The sequence below is a fragment of the Triticum aestivum genome, chromosome 4A, assembly GCF_018294505.1.
Source record: "Triticum aestivum cultivar Chinese Spring chromosome 4A, IWGSC CS RefSeq v2.1, whole genome shotgun sequence".
NCBI classification, from domain to species: Eukaryota; Viridiplantae; Streptophyta; class Magnoliopsida; order Poales; family Poaceae; genus Triticum; species Triticum aestivum.
The window spans coordinates 86977100-86998424 of NC_057803.1; the positions used below are offsets into that span (position 1 = coordinate 86977100).

At 44.9% G+C, this 21325-nt stretch overlaps 1 protein-coding gene across 1 annotated transcript; it reads right to left on the reverse strand.

The window, feature by feature from the left end:
- Nucleotides 1-2392: 2392 nt before the first annotated feature.
- On the reverse strand, nucleotides 2393-19802 carry LOC123083737 (uncharacterized). Its single transcript, XM_044505684.1, has 5 exons — nucleotides 19587-19802; nucleotides 6042-6163; nucleotides 5326-5383; nucleotides 4343-4417; nucleotides 2393-3955 (listed from the first exon to the last, which is right to left on the reverse strand). Exons 1-5 carry the CDS (start codon nucleotides 19800-19802, stop codon nucleotides 3950-3952), a joined length of 477 nt encoding a protein of 158 aa, XP_044361619.1. The 3' UTR covers nucleotides 2393-3949.
- Between the last annotated feature and the right edge of the window lie 1523 nt (nucleotides 19803-21325).

Sequence of the window (21325 nt, forward strand, 5' to 3'; positions counted from 1 at the left end):
TGAACTCCCTCTTCTCCGAAGACTGGGTCGCATCAGCTAGGCCGTGAGATCGTGGACTGTGCGAGCCAGAGAGGGGGAGAGATCTTTGAGCGCACCCCAGTGTTCGAACCTCAAGGGTTTTGCCGGAACCCGAAATCCGACACATACTATGGCTTTTATGATGTTTCGATTCTACCCCTATTTGAATGTTTTGAAAGAGGATTTAAAGTTTTATACTTCTAGTGGGTTGTTTAATAGAGAGTATGCATGGTTACTTTTCGGCACATTTTTCTTATATCGAGTGATTTAAGATTTCTTGTTCCGTTCCCATGGACATGGCAAGATATAGCAGAGTGGAGGTAGTATTTCAAATTTAAATAAGAAATTCTTAATGAGAGAATAGCAAAACTACCACTAGTGAAACCAAATGTACCAAAATACCACTAGTAAAAACCAAAGTGCTGAAATAGCATTCAACTTCAGTTTTTCATGCCAAAATACCACTACCATCAATGGCAATCAAAATCCCTGGTCAACATAGCACTCAGTTGTCAGTTTTTCTAAGTTACCAAATATACACTTCTCCTTTAACTCATCACCATGCACGCTTGAGTAAGTTTGAGAATGAAGTTGCCAAAAAAGTGACAGAATGGATCTCCGATTGGGAACTGTCGGAGTGTGATCTCACGATATCAGGGATCAGGGGACCCCTTTTACGATTCGACCAGGGGCTAAAACACTCAAGACAAACGACTAGCTAAATCACCACCTTAAGACATGACTCTTTTTTAACCAGGTTCAGGCCGTAATGATGCATAATACCCTACTCATGCATTGTATGGTTTATGTGGAGGATATACTGAAGATTACAGGTGCTCGCCTTGCATGGGGAGTGCTCGGGGATGGCTAAGTGACTAAAGTGTATTGGCCCGAGCACTTCTTCCTCCTCTCCTCTACTGCTCGGGTTATCACTTGTCTAAAAAACTTGTCCTTTTTCATGGCCGTGATCCTCCCCTTATATAGCTTTGGGGGTACCACAGTGGCCTCTTGAAAATACGAATACAATGAACATAGACAAAGGGACGCCAGGAAATTCAGTATAGGGGAGGCGAGCACCACACATGAGCTCTTATGAGTGATGAGCACCGACAGAACCATAAAAGGTTTGCAATATGCAAAAAAAACTAAATCTGAACTCGTGTTTTTGTTTTAGTTGGAGCCTAATATCGTGTTGATGGCTGCAGCTAGCGAACGAATCGACTGCGAGGCGTGATGCTGCTGGCAAGTCCCTGGCCCCTTTGTATTCCAGACTGGGCCTTTTATTTTGCTGGGTTTCCGTGGAGGCAAATTTGGTAATTTGCCACCTCTTACCTCCCCCTTTTATAATTTGCCCTCCCCTTGAGAATGACAGGTGGGGTCCGGGCCCGTCCGTCATTGAGACAATGGGTGGCAAATTATGAAAGGGGGAAGTAAGGAGTGGCAAATTATCAAATCGCCCTTCCGTGGACGTACTATTGGCTACACATGGGCTGGGGTCTATGCTCTTCTGGGCTTCATATTGCTTACACGGGATAGGGAGGGAGGGGGGGAGGGGGGGCGAAATCGTCCAGAGGATGCCTAATTACGGTTCAGCCTAATCGCTATTACGCTATTACAGGAGAACAAATTCGTCAGGGGGGTCTCGCCCCCCCCCCCCCCTGATCCATCCAAGCATAGAGATAACCGGCACGTGCTTTATCTTTGACTTTTTTTCGAAATAGGCTTTCGCTCCGCTTTATATATAAAGCAACAACCGCACAAAGTACATGGCCGGACGATACAAGGTGGAGAGGTAGCTCTCTTGCAAAGCCAATCCTAGAATAATCGAAACACGCACACCGCAAGCGACTATGCTACCGAAAGATAACACCGGAGGAACTGAGTACAACGCCATGCCACACCCTAGTACAGCTAAGCTCCACGACAACGCGCCGCCGCTGTCGAGTCCACAATGGATAAAAGGTTTTCACTCGAAACCGGACACGAAGGGGAGCACCACGACGACGTCTTCAAGAAGAGAGCAGCGCCATCGCCGGCGCCAGAGCACAAAGCTTTCGCCCGGTAGCTCCCGCGTGCCACCACGAGGTCTTCAAGAGGAACACGACGAGATCAGAACCCTAGATCCAGATCGGGGTCCTCCACTGCCAGAGACAGAGAACGCACCAGAGCCACCCTAGCCCGATAGCTCCCACATGCCACCACGAGGTCTTCAAGACGAACACGCCTTATCTTTGACTTGGGAGGCCATTGTCAGGCAATTGGTCGCCCCGCCCACTCCGTTGCTCGTCCCCACTCCGCCTCTCACCGTCTGCTCGCCACAATGCCCCAGCGCTAGACCCCAACCTCTTCCCACCCCCGCGCCATGATACAAAGAGGATGAACGCAGCATGGACGTGACCTGGAGCTTCGCTAAGGACCCCATGCAGGTCGTGCCACACATTGACATTGCGGCGCGGATCGAGCAGATGACCCCGAGAGCCTACAGGCTCATGGTGTTCTTCCCCTGTTACACAAAGTGGGCTTTCTACGGGTTCAATATCCCATCGATGATGCATCGTCCCGACATCACCTTCCACAGATGCACCACTACTAAAGTACCAATATCATACTATGCAGGAGGACAACAAGACCAACAACATTGACGCCAAGCATTTGCCATAGCAGTTACGTGGTGAGAAGAGGAGCCGCGAGGAATGTAAGGGCCACGGGTGGGGCCTATCATCGCTTCTCCACACGAGCAAGAGCCAAGAGATACTACACTAATGCACGGAAGGTTCTGCCTCTGAGCAAGTTACTTTTTTTTTCGAAAAGGGGAATATATTAATATCATGAAGATACCAATTACACCCGGCTTCTGCACCAACAAGTCACAAAGACATTTAGGATGCACACAGCCCAAAAAGAAAAAGAAAGAAAGGGAAAAAATGGCCTTGCCGAAGTGATCAACTCCTCTCAGCATCAACATACAATCACCAGCAAAGACAGCACCATGAAAAGATAAAAGGCCTCCAAAAGCGACGCCTTCAAGAAGGAAACAGTGCACAAGAGCTGTCGTCGCCCGATCCAAGAACATAGGTTTTCAACCTGGAGAAAGACCGAGCTCTCAAAACAATACCTTCAACAAGGCAATTGCCAGGCACAAGCAATGAAGGCCAAACCTTAGATTTTCACCCTGAAAGTCATGACTCGGCGCCTGAGGAGCACCACCAAAAATGAAATCCTCCTGTGCTGCCGCCCCCACTTGACACTGCTGCTACTGTTAGTTATCAAACATCTGGCTGACTCCATTGCCAACAAGGCCGCCTCCGCCTTACTGATCCTCCGATCTTAGCCATCAAGACTTTCACCGCCACTGTCTGTGCCATGGAAATCGAGATGCCGACATGTCCCATGGTGTCAACAAACAATAGAGCTTCACGACGCGCCCTCCTGGAGCCACGTAGGCTAATATGGACGCGCACGACCGGATACTATCCGATCCAGATATCCTTGGGCAAGATCTCCATCAGTAGTTCCGAAACACGTCGACGGCCAGATCGAGGAGGACCGATCATGCAGATCGTTGTTGTCATGCGACAAGAGTACAAGGACCGCCACCACACCGCTGCCTCAATCATGCCGACACCATCGCCGCCACGACGGAGGACAGCGGTCCTCGCTGCTCACAGCCCGCGACTCCAAGCGCCAGATCTGACGGAACCGGCACCAGCCACCCCGCCATCATGCCGCATCGGCCCACCCGCCACCTTCGCCACGCAGCCGCCGCCGCATCCACGCACCGCCTCGCCCAAGGCCTGGCTGTCCGAGACGCCGCTGCAACGCCCCTATCGGACTGGGTGTGGACAGTGGTAGCCCAGAGTTATCGGGGACAAGAGGAGCAACAAGCAGATCACAACTACGACGCCTGCCATGACCACGAAGCTGACAAAACTCAAGCCTGACAGAAAATGAAGTGGAATTGGAGGTTGCCATGATAGAAGCTGCATACGTGTATGCAGATACTCATTCTTTGAACTCCATCATGGCAGCTAGATAAATTAAAATCAGCAGCGCCTATGTACTTGGTATGAGATGGATACTTTGTATTCATGAACATTGTGCAAGGGCATATATGTCTTTCTTTGAGCATGATAGTTTCAATTAGTAACTAGTGGTAGTTTGCCATGAAAAAACTGCTAGTGGTATTTTGGAACTTTTCGTTTTCACTAGGGATATTTTGGCTGTTCTCTCATTCTTCACTGCGCATTGGATTGCAAATAACACGGTTCCATTACTTTTAAAGCAGATAGGGAAAAAAGAGAGGTGGAACGGATGGGTAACATACAGTTTGATTTTGTTTTTGCACTGCTTCTATCTCACTGACATGCAACCTTAACTTCCGAGAAGCCTCCTGTTCTTCCTGTAACACAACAATTGCAAATATCAGTTATCATTTAGCAACTGCATGTTGTACAGTAAATCAAAATCTTCCAATGATCACATGGAGCAGTTAAGAAACTAAAAGACTACCAAAGCCTTGCAGCAGAAATTGAACCAATATATGAATGAAAATAAGGCTACCGTGCTGCAGAAAGGTGGCATTTACTCCGGAACAACAAAGCACCAAGTGCACGACAAGTCTGTTCCACTATAAATAACGTTATGCTGAAAACTGCTGACTTATCGACACTAGTCCTGCCAACAAGTTTCCACTTACAAGGGCTGGTGATTGGGTGATATAGTTTGGCATGCCATATAGTTTGTGGGTAGCCAGAATTGACAATACTGAACAGGTTCATGGTAAACAAATGTTCACAACCATTCCAACGGTCCGTTGCGCATATGTGAATCGGAGCAAGCCATTTAAGACCAAATGACATTATTTTCTGCATACAACATTTTTTGCGTATAACTGATATTAAAGAAATCAACTGCTGTTACATGCAGAATTTCCAAACAAGGCTCAATAAAAAAACGTCTTTGTTGTTACACAGCCATCATTAAACAGAGAAGAATGTGATATTTTGTAAATTGGACTAGCACCAATATTTTGGCCCATAATAGGATGCACGAACATTAATAAGAATATTAGACAGAAATAACTGCACTGCTTATAATGTGAGGATGGGACCATCAATTGTATGCATACGGAAAGAATCAAGTAGCAGCGTAAATAAGTCTATAAAAGAAGCAGTAAGTAACGGAATCATTGTGGAAAAAACTAAGCTAGACAGTCGTTAATACGCATGATAACAAGTACTACTAGTAAATTATTGCCCTTCTTAGTAGTATCTCACATAGTCACATGCATGTAAGAAGAGCAAGTACCTCCGGCGCAGAAGTATATGCATGTGTATCCATAGTGCAGTGAAGGAAGGGTTGTGACCTACAAAAATGAGTGAGACAGATTAGACATGTGATCCAAATGTTCTTCAAAATCAGACAAACAGCCAGATAAAATTACAAATTTCCTATGCATTCATTTGAGAACTCAAAATCGGCTATCTATCTATGCGCTGCTGATGGCCCTGTTTGGTTCGGCTGTGGATTTCTAAAAGCAGCTCTGAAAAATCTGCTGTGAAAAAACAGTTGTGGAAAATCTGATTTGAAAAAGATGTAGGTCATTTGGCAAACCAGCTGATACAACCTTTTCAGATTTTGGCCCGCGGCGGAATCAGATTTTGGAAAGCACGTCCTCAGCTGCTTCCGTTTTTGGTTCAGATTTTGACAGCGGATTTCGGGAATCGGATTCTGCTGGGTTCGCCCTTTGGTTCAGATTCTGCTGCGCGGCAGCGGAATCCGGCGATAAAAGCTGAATAGCTGCAAACAAGGTTTCCAATTTTCCGACCAAGGGAACAGTAGAGGCATAACAATGATTGATGGCTAGGTGAATTACTAAGCAAGCAGCTACGGAGCTACCTCAAGCACATCACAGGGGCTTCATTTACCACAGCTACTATTTAGATAGACTTGCAGATAGCAGACAGCCACAGATCTATGCAACCGACAGTTAGGTTTTCGTCGGAGATCAGTTCAAGACTCACCTACAACACCACGCCAACCGCCAACCGAAGAAGAAGGAATCCTGTAGCCGCCCCGCCCCGCCCCCGTCGAGGCCACGAGGGGATAGCGCGCGCGCCGAGAGAGGGGAGGGAAACCAAAAATGCTACACGTACGGATTTGTTTTACAAGGATTTACAGACCAACCCTCCTCCCTCACTAATCTCCTCCCCCCTGAGTTTCAGGGTGGGGCCCGCCTCATCTAATTACCAATTAAACCAGCCCACCTCAGCATTGCCTGTAAAAGTCCTGTAAAGCCTCCGTACGTCTAGCATTGCCGGAGGGAAACCCTGTCCGCCGCTGAGAAAAAGGGACGGAGGAGGTAGCAGAGGAAAGTCACGGGCGCCCCTATGTCTCGCTTATAGCGAGACGTAGGGAACCCTCGCGTCAAGGGATAGCGCGAGATGAGCCGGCCCAGGTGCGCTGGAGGCCACGGCCTCTTTTTTTGTTTATTTTTTCTTTCTTTTTAACTTTTGCTTATACTTCCAAATATTCTAAATAAAATTTATTACATAAAACATTTGAAAAAAATTAAGCAAGAATTTGAAAAATATTAAATGTGTATACCGAAAATGTTTCTCATTTATATGAAAAAATGTACAAGTGTGTGAAAAAGTTGATTATGTATTTAAAAAATGTTAATTAAACATTTGAAAAAAAATTAACCAATTATTTGAAAAATGTTAATAAGCATTTCGAAAATACTAAATATGTATAGAAGAAATTTTGACAATGTAGGTAATCTTGTATTTCAAAAATGATAACCAAAACATTTCAAAAAAATGATCATAGTCAAAATTTTGACCATGTATTCAAAAATGTTGATCTTATATTTGAAAAATGTTAATCTTCTATTTTATAAATGTAAATGTTATATTTCAAAATGTTAATCAATCATTTGAAAAGATATTAAATGTATGTACAAAAATATTTTCCACGCATTCAAAACACGTTAAACTTGTATTTGCATAATGTTAAAGATCTATTAAAAATATTAGATATATCTAACAAAATTACAGTGTGTATGTGAGAAAGCAGACATAAAAAACTATAAGTTCTCATAAAATGCTAATCATGTATTTCAAAAAATTTAATCGTGTATAAAATTGTTTCATATGTATAGGGAAAATATTCAATGTGTACTGAATTTAAATATTCTTCAATGTATCAAATGTTCTTGAATTTTGCCGCTCATTACTTTAAAATTTGTATTTTAAAGAATGTTATTGGATTAAAAAAACAATATATAATAAAATTGAAAAGACATATTGAAACCACAAAAAAACATATGAAAAAATAAAAAAATACAGACAAACAGAAAAGGAACCCGCATAGAACCAGTAGACCTTCGCAAAAACCACAAAACAAGAAGAAAACGGGAGCTCCTATATGACGCATCCTGCATCAAATAGAACACAGACGCAGTCCATTTAGATTTAATGCATACTATAGCAGCCGATGTACTTTGGGAAACTAACCACTCTACCGACCAGTTGCTCCAGTGAACCGCATACTATAGCACCCCCACTGTGGTGCCCTGGTTTTGTTTATTGTTCAATTTCCAATAAATTTTGTGAAAATACAATAAACTCTCTTCGTTTCTAAATATTTATCTTTTTAGAGATTTCAAATTGACTACCACATACGGATGTATATAGACATATTTTAAAATATAGATTCACTCATTTTGCTCCGTATGTAGCCACTTGTTGAAATCCCTACAAACACAAGTATTTAGGAACGGAAGGAGTATTTTTTATCAAAGCGAATACTTATTTCAAACACGATTTTTTTCCAAAACTTTGAACACTTTTTGAAAATTCCGGAACACTTTTTGAAACACAAATTTTTTATTTATTTCCAGAAAAATAATGAAAATGAGAACATTTTTAGAAATTCTGAATAATTTTTAAATAGTAAACATTCTAAAAAGTACGGTTTCATTTATGTAATTGGAACACTTTTGAAAAAATTGAAAAAGGAACATTTTTACATTAATTTTTTAAAAAAAACTGATTTTCGTTTGAATTTCCAAAGAATTTATGAACATTTTATAAATTATTTTTTGGAAAAGAATAAGGAAACAGCAAAGTAAGAGAGAAAAATAAAAAAAGTAAAGAAAACAATTGAAAAGGAGAAAACATGTTCACGATCCTTCTAGAAGGTTCCAAAAACGGTTGCCTACCACTATGCAATACGCTCAAAGTGAGTCTGGCCATCTCCGGTCGCTCGGGTTCGATCACATGTGTGATGCGCCAACAACTAGACGGAGTGAGCGTCTAATAGGGAATCCCGAAGAAACTACAAGATACCATATGCCGCTAAATGTAACAGATAGTCGACGATAACGGACGTTTGGCTCTCGGTCTCCATATAGGCCTTTAAAAAAAATCAAAATTCAAACTTTTTGGTTTTAGAAAATTCTAAAAAAAATATGCAAGTAAACAAGGATGTTCTGTGTATGTATGTAATCAGGATGAAATACGTTGAAATGTGACATGTATAAAAAAGATAAATTCACGACCTTTGAGGATGAATAGTATCATGTGTTAAAAAGCCCTACATTTGTCTTTTTTGCACAATGCTCATTTCAACGTATTTTGCCGAAAATTTACACACATGTGTTATGCCTCCATGTATATCTGTATTTTTTTCAGAATTTTTTGAAACATAGCAAATATAAAATTTGATGAACTTTGATTTTTTTTTAAACCGAGCTCCATCGAGCTCGGCCTCCAAAGGCTATATCCGATTGTCGACCCCCCCCCCCCACCCACACTGCGAGCCAGGCGAGCGCTCTGGGTGGACCGACTCCTATTTGCGAAGCATAGTGCACCATTTTCTACAGGTTTTGGCAACCTTCTAGAATATTTTTGAACAAGTTTTTTTCTTAAATACTTGCTTTCTAGTTTTAGTATTCTTTTTTTATTTTTGATTTTTTTTCTGTTTCTTCCTTTTGTCTTTCTCAAAACAAAATTTTTCAGAAAATTCAAAAAAAACTCGTTTTTAAAAATGTTCAAATTTTGTTTGCATTTTTTAAAATTATTGATAATTTGTCATAATTTTTAAAAATAAAAATCACTTTTTACAGAATGCTGGAAAAAAGAATTTTTGCGCTTTTCACAAAAGTTTAGAAGTTCACAAAATGTTCAAAATAAAAAAGATGTTCACATTTTTAAAAAATTGTTTGTATTATCAAAACATGTTCAAAAATTGTTTGTGCTTTTCAAAAAATGTTAGAGTTCAAGAAATTTGTTCGTACTTAAAAATGTGTTCATCTTATTTTAAAAGTATTAAAATTAGAAAACGACGAGAAAACCAGTTTGCTACAGTAAACTGGCTGACTATAGTAAACCGTCTCGAAAAATGGCTCCAGTAGCTACTTTTGACTCACTGCTACAGTAGCCTCTTCGGTACAGTTCCCGCTCCGCCATTTGTGGCTTCACTGGGCCAGCCCAGTCGGAGGGATCTTCTGTGCGTCGTGAGTTTATTTGTGTCAGGACCCCGATCCTAAGCTATATCGATCTAGCATGTAACATATCATATCGCTTTGCGGCCTCATGCACGGTATCCCCATGGGTGCCACCTTACCTGGCCCGGGACAGTTTGCGCCTTTTGACTCACGTATATGATAGTGTCGTTAGCATCCATATGACAGAGAACCCGGGCCGGCATGACTAGTCGTAAACTCAAAGTGGCACTAACTTATAGGGACAGGTATACATGACCCAGCAACGAACGTGTTGGTCATCAGCGAGTGAATTCGGGCTGTAGCAACTGGGCTAGCAGGACTCCGGGATTTCGGGCTGTAGCAGGCTAACAGGACTCGAAAGACACTGCGTGACATTTCTCCGAAGGGACAGACATAGGATCGAAAAAGGACACATGTCGGCCAGTCTAAGTGTTCCGGAGTAGTAGCAACTGGGCTAACAGGACTCCGGTAAAACCGGCAGGCCGGACACGTCCGCCCGCTTCGCCGGACGAATCAGCAGCCGCCACGTGTCCCGCGGGTGAGCCCCACTTCGCCGCCGACCGCGCGGGCCCGCCAGGCCGTCGCGGCCCATCCCACCGACGCCGCCGCATGCCTCCTTCACCCCCGCCTCCGCCCGCCGCGACCCTCGCCGACCGGAGCAGCGCTCCGCCGCGGCGAGCCCCGCGTCCGCCGCCGCCTCAGGCGTCGCCCTCCTCGCCGTCCGGCCTGCCTCCTCGCCGCCCCACCGCGGCCACCTCGCCGCCGGCGCCGGCGACCGCCCCGACGACCTCTCCTTCCTCCTCCTCGACTCCGGCCGCCGTCTACAGTGATGCCGGCGAGCCTCAGCCATCCTCGTTTTCCGCACTGCCCGATCCGGATCCAGATCTGAGACATTCGGTTGACTTTTTTCCCTAATCCCCATAATTTTTGGCATTTTTCATCATGTCATATCTCTGCACCCGTGGCTCTGTTTTGGGCGTGTAGCATATCAAATTGTTCGTCTCGACGAGTACTTCATTTAATTCCATTGCACCATGTTCATTTGAGCTCATTTTGATGCCCTAAATGTTGTTGCAAGAGTGCTAGTTTATGTTAGTTTCAGATTCTTATCAGTAATTGGGCATTTGTCATTTTTGCCATGATTGATGTGTGCCTCCTATGATTTTGAGCCCTACACGAGTTTTGAAGTATGCCATGCCATCTTTACAGGGGTGTATGCCATGTATTTTTGTGATCTTTGTGGTGACTAGCACAAGCATGCAAAGTAGCCCTCGTAATGTTGTTGATTTCAGGGACTTAGAAATCTTCTAAGTCTTTGTTTTGTCATTATTTTTATGCCATGTATTCTTGCTGCTACAGAGTGATCCATGCCTCTTTTGAGCATCATCAGTAAGGATGTTTTGTAGATTTTGTTGTGCTCTATCCATCCATGTCTTTGTTTGCAATTATGGAGCACCCTAGCTTGACTCAATCGAGCTCTACTTTTGCTATAAAATGTTCCTGGCAGATGTTTACATGTTAAGCATTTTGCCGAGGTTGTTGTAGTTGATCCATGCATGCTATGGTTGTTCTTGCCATGTTTAGCTTCTATGCCATGTCTACTTGCTGGGTGTATGCTTAGTTTGTCATGCAATGCCTTGTGGTGAGTGCATCGAGCTCGTAAACATGCCTACGTGAATCTGTTTTGCCATGTTCCAGTTTTCTACTAAGTCTGAATCTGTTAACGAAATTGCTATGTTCACATGGTTGCCATTGTATTTTCTGATCCCTTTTGGCTTATGGTCAGTAAGGGACTTTTGTTGTATGCTTTGAGTAGCTTCATGCCATGCTTGCTTTGCCATGATATGTTCCTGTAGCATGTTGTTATCTTGCTCTAAACATTGCTTCCTGATGTTAAATTCCTGACATGTTGTATTTTCACTAAGTCTGTAACCTGATATCTTTTGCACTTTTGCCATGCTTGTTTGAACCTGCTATTGAGTGAATTAGCCGTAGCTCAGTGTTCATCTTTTGTCAAGCATCTTGAGTGGATCCCTGCCATGTATTTTGTTGCTATGTTAGAGTGCAGTAGCTTGTTGTTCTTGATGCATTTAGATGGCCTCGTGCTGTTAATCGCAGATCGGTGCCATATTTGTTTTGCTTGCCATTTGCAAACCGTGCATCCGATTCCGGTGATCTTTATATCGATTTCGACCGAAATCAACTCCTCTTTCCAGTGGCACTCTTGGTTTTCCAAGTTGAGGCCAGGTTCAATCTTTCATTTCCGAACATGCATATGCATTGCATATCGCATCCCGCATATCATGCCATGTTTTGCATCATGTTGCTTGTGCATTGCACGTGGTTGATCGTGTCGCCCTTTGCTTGTGTTATTGCTTTGGGTGGAGCCGGGAGACGAGTACGTGATCGAGGAACCCGTTGAGTATGCTTACGAGGATCAAGCTAACGTCAACTCGGAGAACTTTGCAGGCAAGATGACCATACCCTCGAAGTCACTTCTATCTTTGCTTGCTACATGCTCACTCTATTGCTATGCCTATGCTACAATACCTACCACTTGCTTATCATGCCTCCCATATTGCCATGTCAAACCTCTAACCCACCTTGTCCTAGCAAACCGTTGTTTGGCTATGTTACCGCTTTGCTCAGCCCCTCTTATAGCATTGCTAGTTGCAGGTGAAGATTGGGGTTTGTTCCTTGTTGGAACATGTTTATTGTTGGGATATTATATCTTGTCTACTTTAATGCACCTATATACTTGGTAAAGGGTGGAAGGCTCGGCCTTATGCCTGGTGTTTTGTTCCACTCTTGCCGCCCTAGTTTCCGTCATACCAGTGTTATGTTCCTTGATTTTGCGTTCCTTACACGGTTGGGTTATAATGGAAACCCCTTGACAGTTCGCCTTGAATAAAACTCCTGCAGTAATGCCCAACATTGGTTTTACCATTTGCCACCTAGCCTCTTTTCCCTTGGGTTTCCGGAGCCCGAGAGTCATCTTTATTTTAACCCCCCCCCCCCGGCTAGTGCTCCTCTGAGTGTTGGTCCAAACTAGAGCCCCTTGCAGCGCCACCTCGGGGAAACTCGAGGGCTGGTTTTAGTTGTACGGATTGCTTATCCGGTGTGCCCTGAGAACGAGATATGTGCAGCTCCTATCGGGATTTGTCGGCACATTCGGGTGGCTTTGCTGGACTTGTTTTACCATTGTCGAGATGTCCTGTAACCGGGATTCCGAGTCTGATCGGATTGTTTTGGGAGAAGGAATATCCTTCGTTGACTGTGAGAGCTTGTGATGGGCTAAGTTGGGACACCCCTGCAGGGATTTGAACTTTCGAAAGTCATGCCTGCGGTTATGGGCAGATGGCAATTTGTTAATGTCCGGTTGTAGGTAACCTGAAACTTAACTTAATTAAAATGAATCAACAGAGTTTGTGGCCGTGATGGTCTCTTTTCGGCGGAGTCCGGGAAGAGAACACGGTCTCGTGTTATGCTTGAACGTAGGTTGTTCTAGGATCACTTCTTGATCATAGTTTATCGATCGTGCCTTTGCCTTCTCTTCTCGCTCTCATTTGCGTATGTTAGCCACCATATATGCTAGTGCTTGCTGCAGCTCCACCTCATACCTTTTACCCTTCCTATAAGCTTAAATAGTCTTGATCGCGAGGGTGTGAGATTGCTGAGTCCCCGTGACTCACAGATTACTTCCAAAACCAGATGCAGGGACCGATGATACCGCTCCAGGAGATTCGACTGAGCTCAAGTGGGAGTTCGATGAGGACTCAGGACGATACTACGTTTCCTTTCCAGACGATCAGTAGTGGTGCCCAGTTGGGGCGATCGGGGACTTTGTTGCATTTGGGGTTGTTCTTTATTTTGGTTCCGTAGTCGGACCTTGATTGTATCTGGATGAATGTAATGATATTTATGCTATTGTGTGACGTGGCGAGTGTAAGCCAACTATGTACCTCTTTTCCTTATTCATTACATGGGTTGTGTGAAGATTACCCCACTTGCGACATTGCTTACAATGCGGTTATGCCTCTAAGTCGTGCTTCGACACGTGGGAGATATAGCCGCATCGTGGGCGTTACAAGTTGGTAATCAGAGCCTTCCCCGACTTAGGAGCCCCCTGCTTGATCGAATCGTTGGCGTTGTTGAGTCTAGAAAAATGTTTTGAGTCATTTAGGATTATATATATCGGAGAGTAGGATTCTTTTTACTCCTCAGTCCCTTCGTCGCTCTGGTGAGGCATCCTGACGTAGAGTTTTGACTCTTCTCTTCTCAAATTTCACTAAAAAAATTTAGGATCACGCGGGTATCTTGGAATCGTTCTGATGGTTTTGTGACGAGAACATTGTTCTTGGTGCCTCCTGACATTTAGGGGTTGTGGCAGTGTCCCGGGGAGTTGAGCTCCGAGGTGTTGTCGTCACAATTTTATCGTTGCAGTTCTGGAATACCTGAGTTTCGCCGACATCGAAAATCTCTTTTATGCAGTTGTTGGTGAGATAACCTCGACGCCACCCAGTACTGGGGCGGGAGTTCGGGAGTATTGCCATAACTCGTATAACGGATGCTTTTCGAAGGTTGAGGTAAATGATTTCCGAAGGTTTCTTGGTTATGTGTTGAAGGATGGGTACAGTTGGATGTAGAATTTGCTAGCTTTGGGTGAGATATTATGCTTCCCTTGTATCCCCAACACCTGATTGCATAACCGGAAAGGTTCGGGAGTTTCATAGGTGGGAATTCATGTAGCTCTAGTATTTCTTCCGCGGATATTTGGTTTGTGATTGGGTAATCCTCACCAAGTATATGTTCTTGTCCGTACCTTGTTGTTTTATTCTTCTACCTCTATCTAAGTGGCTTCTCAATTTATGGAAGTGTGACCATTTCAATTGGAATTCATTCGTTATTTTTGTTCAGATGTTAAGACTATATGTTGCAATTTCGATCCTTTTGATTCAGCTTGAATATATGTCTGTCAAGATGCTAACGGATGTCACCCTCTTCAGGATGGCTCCTCCAACGCGCCAGAATCCTGAACCGCCGCCACTACCTCCGCCTCCGGAGGCATGGCAAGCTGTGATGGCCGCTACCAATGCCAACACGCAGCTGATCATGCAACTCTTGCAAGAGCGCAACCAAGGGAATCAAGGCCATGGCAACAATCAGAATCAGTTTGCTACACTCAACCAATTCCTCGCTAACCAGCCAAAGACGCTGATGATTGGCTCGTGGATATCTGCAAGAATTTCGAGTGCAGCAACGTCAGGCTTGAGGACTTTGTCAAGTTTTGCTTCGTTCCAACTCAAAGACCAAGCTGCAGAGTGGTATCAGCAATACAAAGATTCTAGAGGAGGTCGTATGATTACCTGGGATGAATTCCGTCAAGACTTCAAAGCTCACCACATTCCTCAGAGTGTTGTTAAGAGCAAGCATTAGGAATTCCGCAACCTGAAGCAAGGCAGCTTGTCTGTTTACCAGTATAACATCATGTTCCAGAAGCTCGCTCGTTCCGCTAAGCAAGACGTCCCTGACGAGAAGAGCATGATTTATCAGTTCAGAGGTGGCCTCAGAGAAGATCTCCAACTAGCTCTTGTGATTTTCGAGCCGCAGAAGTACGATGAGTTTTACAACATGGCACTGAAACAAGAGACTGCTCAGCTCAAGTGTGATGCTTCCAAGAAGCGAGTCAGAGATGCAAGTCCTTCTTCCTCAACTCAAGTGGCAACTAAGCAGCAAAAGTATTGGTTGCCTCCTCCTCCTCCGTTCCGTCAGCCTTATCAGCAGAAGAGCAAAGGTGGCAATGGATCTTTCCACCCACCCAACCCAGGCTTTCAGAACAAGACTTCGTCTCATGCTCCAAGATCAAGTGCTCCGTATCACCGTCCGATCTCGGAGGTCACGTGCAACAAGTGTCAGCAGAAGGGTCACTATGCCAACAAATGCTTCAATCAGAGGCGTCTTCCTCCTCCTCCTCCTGTGAGATCTTCCAGTACCGCAATGGTCAAGCATAATCCCAAGTTTGCAAAGGTCAACATGATGAATGCAGCTCAGGTAGAGGACTCGTCAGATGTCATCATGGGTAACCTTCCTGTTAACGATATTCTTGCAAAAGTCTTTTCTGATACTGGTGCATCGCATTCTTTCTTGTCATTTCCATTTGCATCAAAGAACAATGTTGACACAGAGGTTTTGCCCAAAGTCATGCAAGTTGTTTCTCTCGGAAAGCTTATGACTTCTAGTTTGGTTGCTCCGTATGTTTCTATCACGTTGGGCGACTATAAGTTCCTGTCTTCTCCTAATGTTCTTGGTGACTCAGATATTGATATTATTCTCGGAATGGACTGGCTTTCTAAGCACAAGGCTCATCTAGATTGTGCTGCCAGGCAGATTCAATTGACACATTCGTTTGAGGATGTAATCGTCTTTGCCGCTCGTGATGATACCATTCGACTGTTTTCTCTTAATGAGAAGGGCGAGTTGGATGCCATCTCTCAGATTCCAGTCATTTGTGAATATCAAGACGTATTTCTAGAAGAGCTTCCAGGAATGCCTCCTCACCGGCCAGTTGAATTTGTCATCGATCTTGAGCCTGGCACGAAACCTATTTGCAAACGTCCTTACAAGCTTGGACCCAAAGAGTTGAAGGAGCTGAAGAAACAACTCGATATTCAAGAACGTATGGGTCTCATCCGACCAAGTTCTTCTCCTTGGGGTTGTGGTGTTCTTTTTGTCAACAAGAAGGATGGAACGGACCGACTTTGTTTCGACTACCGGCCATTGCACAAGAAGACCATAAAGAACAAGTACCCACTTCCCAACATCAATGAGCTTTTCGAACAACTCAAAGGTGCTCAAGTATTCTCCAAGCTTGATCTCCGTATGGGCTATCATCATATTCGCATTCATGAAGAAGATATCCCCAAGACAGCATTCAGAACAAGTTATGGTTCATATGAATACACTGTCATGTCTTTCGGCCTTGTCAACGCTCCTCCAACATTCTCTCGCATGATGAACTTCATCTTCAACGCCTACACAAATGACTTCGTCTTGGTCTACCTCGATGACATTTTGGTCTTTTCCAAGAACAAGGAGGATCATGCCAAGCACTTGAGATTGGTGCTGGATAAACTCAGAGAACATCAGTTCTATGCGAAGTTTTCAAAGTGCGAGTTTTGGCTCGATGAGGTTCTCTACCTTGGGCATATCATCTCCGCCAAGGGCATAGCTGTTAATCCTGAGAAGGTGTCTGCAATTGTGAATTGGGAACCACCTCAGAATGTGAAGCAACTCCGCAGCTTCCTTGGGCTCGCAAGCTATTGTCGAAGGTTCGTTGAGAACTTCTCTAAGATCGCGAAGCCTCTTTCCAACCTTCTCCAGAAGCATGTGAAGTATGTCTGGTCGCCTGAATGTGACATCGCTTTCAACACCCTGAAAGAGAAGTTAGTCACTGCTCCAGTTCTGACTCCTCCTGATGAATCCAAACCGTTCGAGGTCTTCTGTGATGCTTCCCTTCAAGGTCTTGGTGCAGTGTTGATGCAAGAGAAGAAAGTTGTGGCCTATACCTCTCGCCAGTTGAAGCCCAATGAAAAGAACTACCCCACTCATGACCTCGAGTTGGCGGCAGTTGTCCATGCTCTTTTAACATGGAGACATCTCTTGTTGGGAAGGAAAGTGGACATCTTCACTGATCACAAGAGTCTCAAGTACATCTTCACTCAGCCAAACCTCAACCTCAGGCAGACTCGTTGGGTCGAAATGATTCAAGAGTATAATCCGAGTATTGAATATACTCCAGGCAAGGCCAATGTAATTGCTAACGCATTGAGTAGGAAGGCTTACTGCAACAGTCTGATTCTCAAGCCCTACCAACCAGAGCTTTGTGAAGCTTTCCGCAAACTTAATCTCAAGTTGTTCCTCAAGGATTCCTTGCCAACCTCCAAGTCTCTCCTACTTTGGAAGATCAGATTCGTGAGGCTCAACTTCTTGATGCTATGGTGAAGAAGGTGAAGATTGGGATTGCCAAGAGTCAACCCAAGTACAAGTGCTATCGTCTTGATGACAAGGATACTCTATTCTTCGAGGATCGCATTGTTGTTCCTAAAGGTGACCTTCGTAAAGTCATTATGAACGAGGCTCACAATTCACTCCTCTCTATTCACCCTGGAAGTACAAAGATGTACCAGGACCTCAAGCAGTCGTATTGGTGGACTCGAATGAAGCGCGAGATTGCTCAGTTCGTGAATGAATGTGATGTCTGCAGAAGAGTGAAAGCAGAACACCAACGACCAGCTGGTCTCCTCCAACCTCTTGCCATTCCAGAATGGAAGTTTGACCATATTGAGATGGACTTCGTGACTGGATTTCCAAAGTCCAAGCGTGGCAATGATGCTATCTTCGTTGTCATCGACAAGCTCACTAAAGTGGCTCATTTTCTTCCTATCAAAGAATCTATCACAGCAGCTCAGTTGGCAGAGCTATATACCTCCAGGATTGTCTCTCTGCACGGCATTCCGCAGTTGATATCTTCAGATCGTGGCAGCATCTTCACCTCTAAGTTCTGGGATTCTTTCAGAAGGCCATGGGCACCAACATTCGCTTCAGCACAGCCTTTCATCCTCAAACCAGTGGCCAAGTCGAGCGAGTCAATCAAATTCTTGAAGATATGCTCAGGGCATGTGTCATCTCTTTCGGTATGAAGTGGGAAGATTGTCTTCCATATGCCGAGTTCTCCTACAACAACAGCTTCCAAGCGAGTTCGGGCAAGGCCCCATTCGAGATTCTCTATGGCAGGAAGTGTCGTACTCCTCTTAACTGGTCAGAGACTGGTGAACGCCAACTTCTTGGCAATGACTTGATCACAGAGGCTAGAAGAAATGTGCAAAGTCATTCGTGAAAATCTCAAAGTCGCGCAATCGCGCCAGAAGAGTTACTATGATAGCAAGCATCGTGACTTGGCTTTCGAGATCGGAGACCATGTCTACCTCCGCGTCTCTCCAATGAAAGGTACTCGTCGCTTCGGTATCAAAGGGAAGCTTGCCCCTAGATACGTGGGCCCTTTCAAGATCATTGGCAAAAGAGGCGATCTCGTCTATCAACTTGAGCTACCATCCAACTTTGCAAATGTGCACGACGTGTTTCACGTGTCTCAACTCCGCAAGTGTTTCAAGACTCCTGACCGCACCATCAACTTTGAAGAGATTGATCTCCAGGAAGACTTGTCTTATCATGAGCACCCCGTTGCTATTCTTGAAGAAACTGAGCGCAAGACTCGCAACAAGTCTATCAAATTCTTGAAAGTCAAGTGGTCACATCATTCCGACCGTGAAGCCACCTGGGAACATGAGCACCACCTCCGCTCTGAGTACCCGGAGTTTTTCCAGTCCTAGATCTCGGGACGAGATCCTTTCGTAGTGGTGGAGTGTTGTAACACCCCGTATGTAACTTGTCATATTTGTATTCCAACTCTTGCCATTTCCGGCACTAAGTTATGATATTTCCTTGTTGTCGGGTTTTTGTCTTCGTGTTGTTTCATCTTTGTCATGCATCTCATCTCATGTCATCATGTGCATCACATTTGCATACGTGTTCGTCTCATGCATCCGAGCATTTTCCCCGTTGTCCGTTTTGCATTCCAGCGCTCCTATGTCCTCCGGTGTCCCCTTTTACCTCTATCCGTGTGCAGGTATGAAACGTTCTCGGATTGGACCGAGACTTGCCAAGCGGCCTTGGTTTACTACCGGTACACCACCTATCAAGTTTCCTGCCATTTGGACTTCGTTTGATACTCCAACGGTTAACCGAGGAACCGAGAAGGCCTCATGTGTGTTGCAGCCCAACACCCCTCCAAAGTGGCCCAAAACCCACCTAAACCTCCTTCATCATCTAGGTCGTTTGATCACGATCGCGTGGTCGAAAACCATGCTCAATTTGGAGCCTCCTAGCTCCTCCTACCTATAAAAAGGTCCTCCCATACCAAATCTCGGATCAAACCCTAGACCCCTCCCTCTCCTCGCGTCGCTAGATAAAAACCGGCCGGCCGGACACGTCCGCCCACTCCGCCGGACGAATCAGCAGCCGCCATGTGTCCTGCGGGCGAGCCCCACTTCGCCACCGACCGCGCGGGCCCGCCAGGCCCAGCGCCGACCCCCGTGGCCCATCCCACCGACGCCGCCGCCTGCCTCCTTCGCCCCCTCCTCCGCCGCCACGACCCTCGCCGGCCGGAGCAGAGCTCTGCCGCGGCGAGCCCCGCGTCCGCCGCCTCCTCGGGCATCTCCCTCCTCGCCGTCCGGCCCGCCTCCACGCCGCCCCATCGCGGCCACCTCGCCGCCGGCGCCGGCGACCTCTCCTCCCTCCTTCCCGACTCCGGCCGCCGTCTACAGTGATTTCGGCGAGCCCTGGCCATCCTCGTTTTCCACGCCGCCCGATCCGGATCCAGATCTGAGATATTCGGTTGACTTTTTGCCCTAATCCCCGTAATTTTTGGCATTTTTCATCATGTCATATCTCTGCACCCGTGGCTCCATTTTGGGCGTGTAGCATATCAAATTGTTCGCCTCGACGAGTACTTCATTTCATTCAATTGCACCATGTTCATTTGAGCTCATCTTGATGCCCTAAATGCAGTTGCAAGAGTGCTAGTTTATGTTAGTTTCAGATTCTTATCAGTAATTGGGCATTTGCCATTTTTGCCATGATTGATGTGTGCTTCCTATGATCTTGAGCCCTACATGAGTTTTGAAGTATGCCATGCCATCTTTACAGGGGTGTATGCCATGTATTTTTGTGATCTTTGTGGTGACTAGCACAAGCATGCAAAGTAGCCCTCATAATGTTGTTGATTTCAGGGACTTAGAAATGTTCTAAGTCTTTGTCCTGTCATTATTTTTATGCCATGTATTCTTGTTGCTACAGAGTGATCCATGCCTCTTTTGAGCATGATCAGTAAGGATGTTTTGTAGATATTGTTGTGCTCTATCCATCCATGTCTTTGTTTGCAATTATGGAGCACCCTAGCTTGACTCAATCGAGCTCTACTTTTGCTATAAAATGTTCCTGGCAGATTGTTTACGTGTTGAGCATTTTTGTCGAGGTTGTTGTAGTTGATCCTTGCACGCTATGAGCTTGTTCTTACCATTTTTAGCTTCTATTCCATGTCTACTTACTGGGTGTATGCTTAGTTTATCATGCAATGCCTTGTGGTGAGTGCATCGAGCTTGTAAACATGCCTACTTAATATCTGTTTTGCCATGTTCCAGTTTTCTACTAGGTCTGAATCTGTTAACGATAATTGCTATGTTCACATGGTTGCCATTGTATTTTCTGATCCCTTTTGGCTTATGGTCAGTAAGGGACTTTTGTTGTATGCTTTGAGTAGCTTCATGCCATGCCTTGCTTTGCCATGATATGTTCCTGTAGCATGTAGTTATCATGCTCTAAACATTGTTTCCTGATGTTAAATTCCTGACATGTTAATTTCACCAAGTCTGTAACCTGATATCTTTTGCACTTTTGCCATGCTTGTTTGAACCTGCTATTGAGTGAATTAGCCGTAGCTCAGTGTTCATATTTTGTCAAGCATCTTGAGTGGATCCCTGCCATGTATTTTGTTGCTATGTTAGAGTGAGTAGCTTGTTGTTCTTGATGCATTTAGATGGCCTCGTGCTGTTAATCGCAGATCGGTGCCATATTTGTTTTGCTTGCCATTTGCAAACCGTGCATCCGATTCTGGTGATCTTTATATCGATTTCGACCGAAATCAACTCCTCTTTCCAGTGGCACTCTTGGTTTTTCCAA

What these genes read in the sequence shown, in the direction of transcription:
- LOC123083737 (XM_044505684.1), bottom strand. Translation starts at nt 19,802, where the DNA reads ATGCCCGAGGAGGCGGCGGACGCGGGGCTCGCCGCGGCAGAGCTCTGC. An exon ending in CGGTTGGCGTGGTGTTGTAG is followed by an intron (nt 5,384 to 6,041) that starts GTGAGTCTTGAA and finishes TCATTTTTGTAG; the next exon opens with GTCACAACCCTTCCTTCACT. An exon ending in CATATACTTCTGCGCCGGAG is followed by an intron (nt 4,418 to 5,325) that starts GTACTTGCTCTT and finishes GTTGTGTTACAG; the next exon opens with GAAGAACAGGAGGCTTCTCG.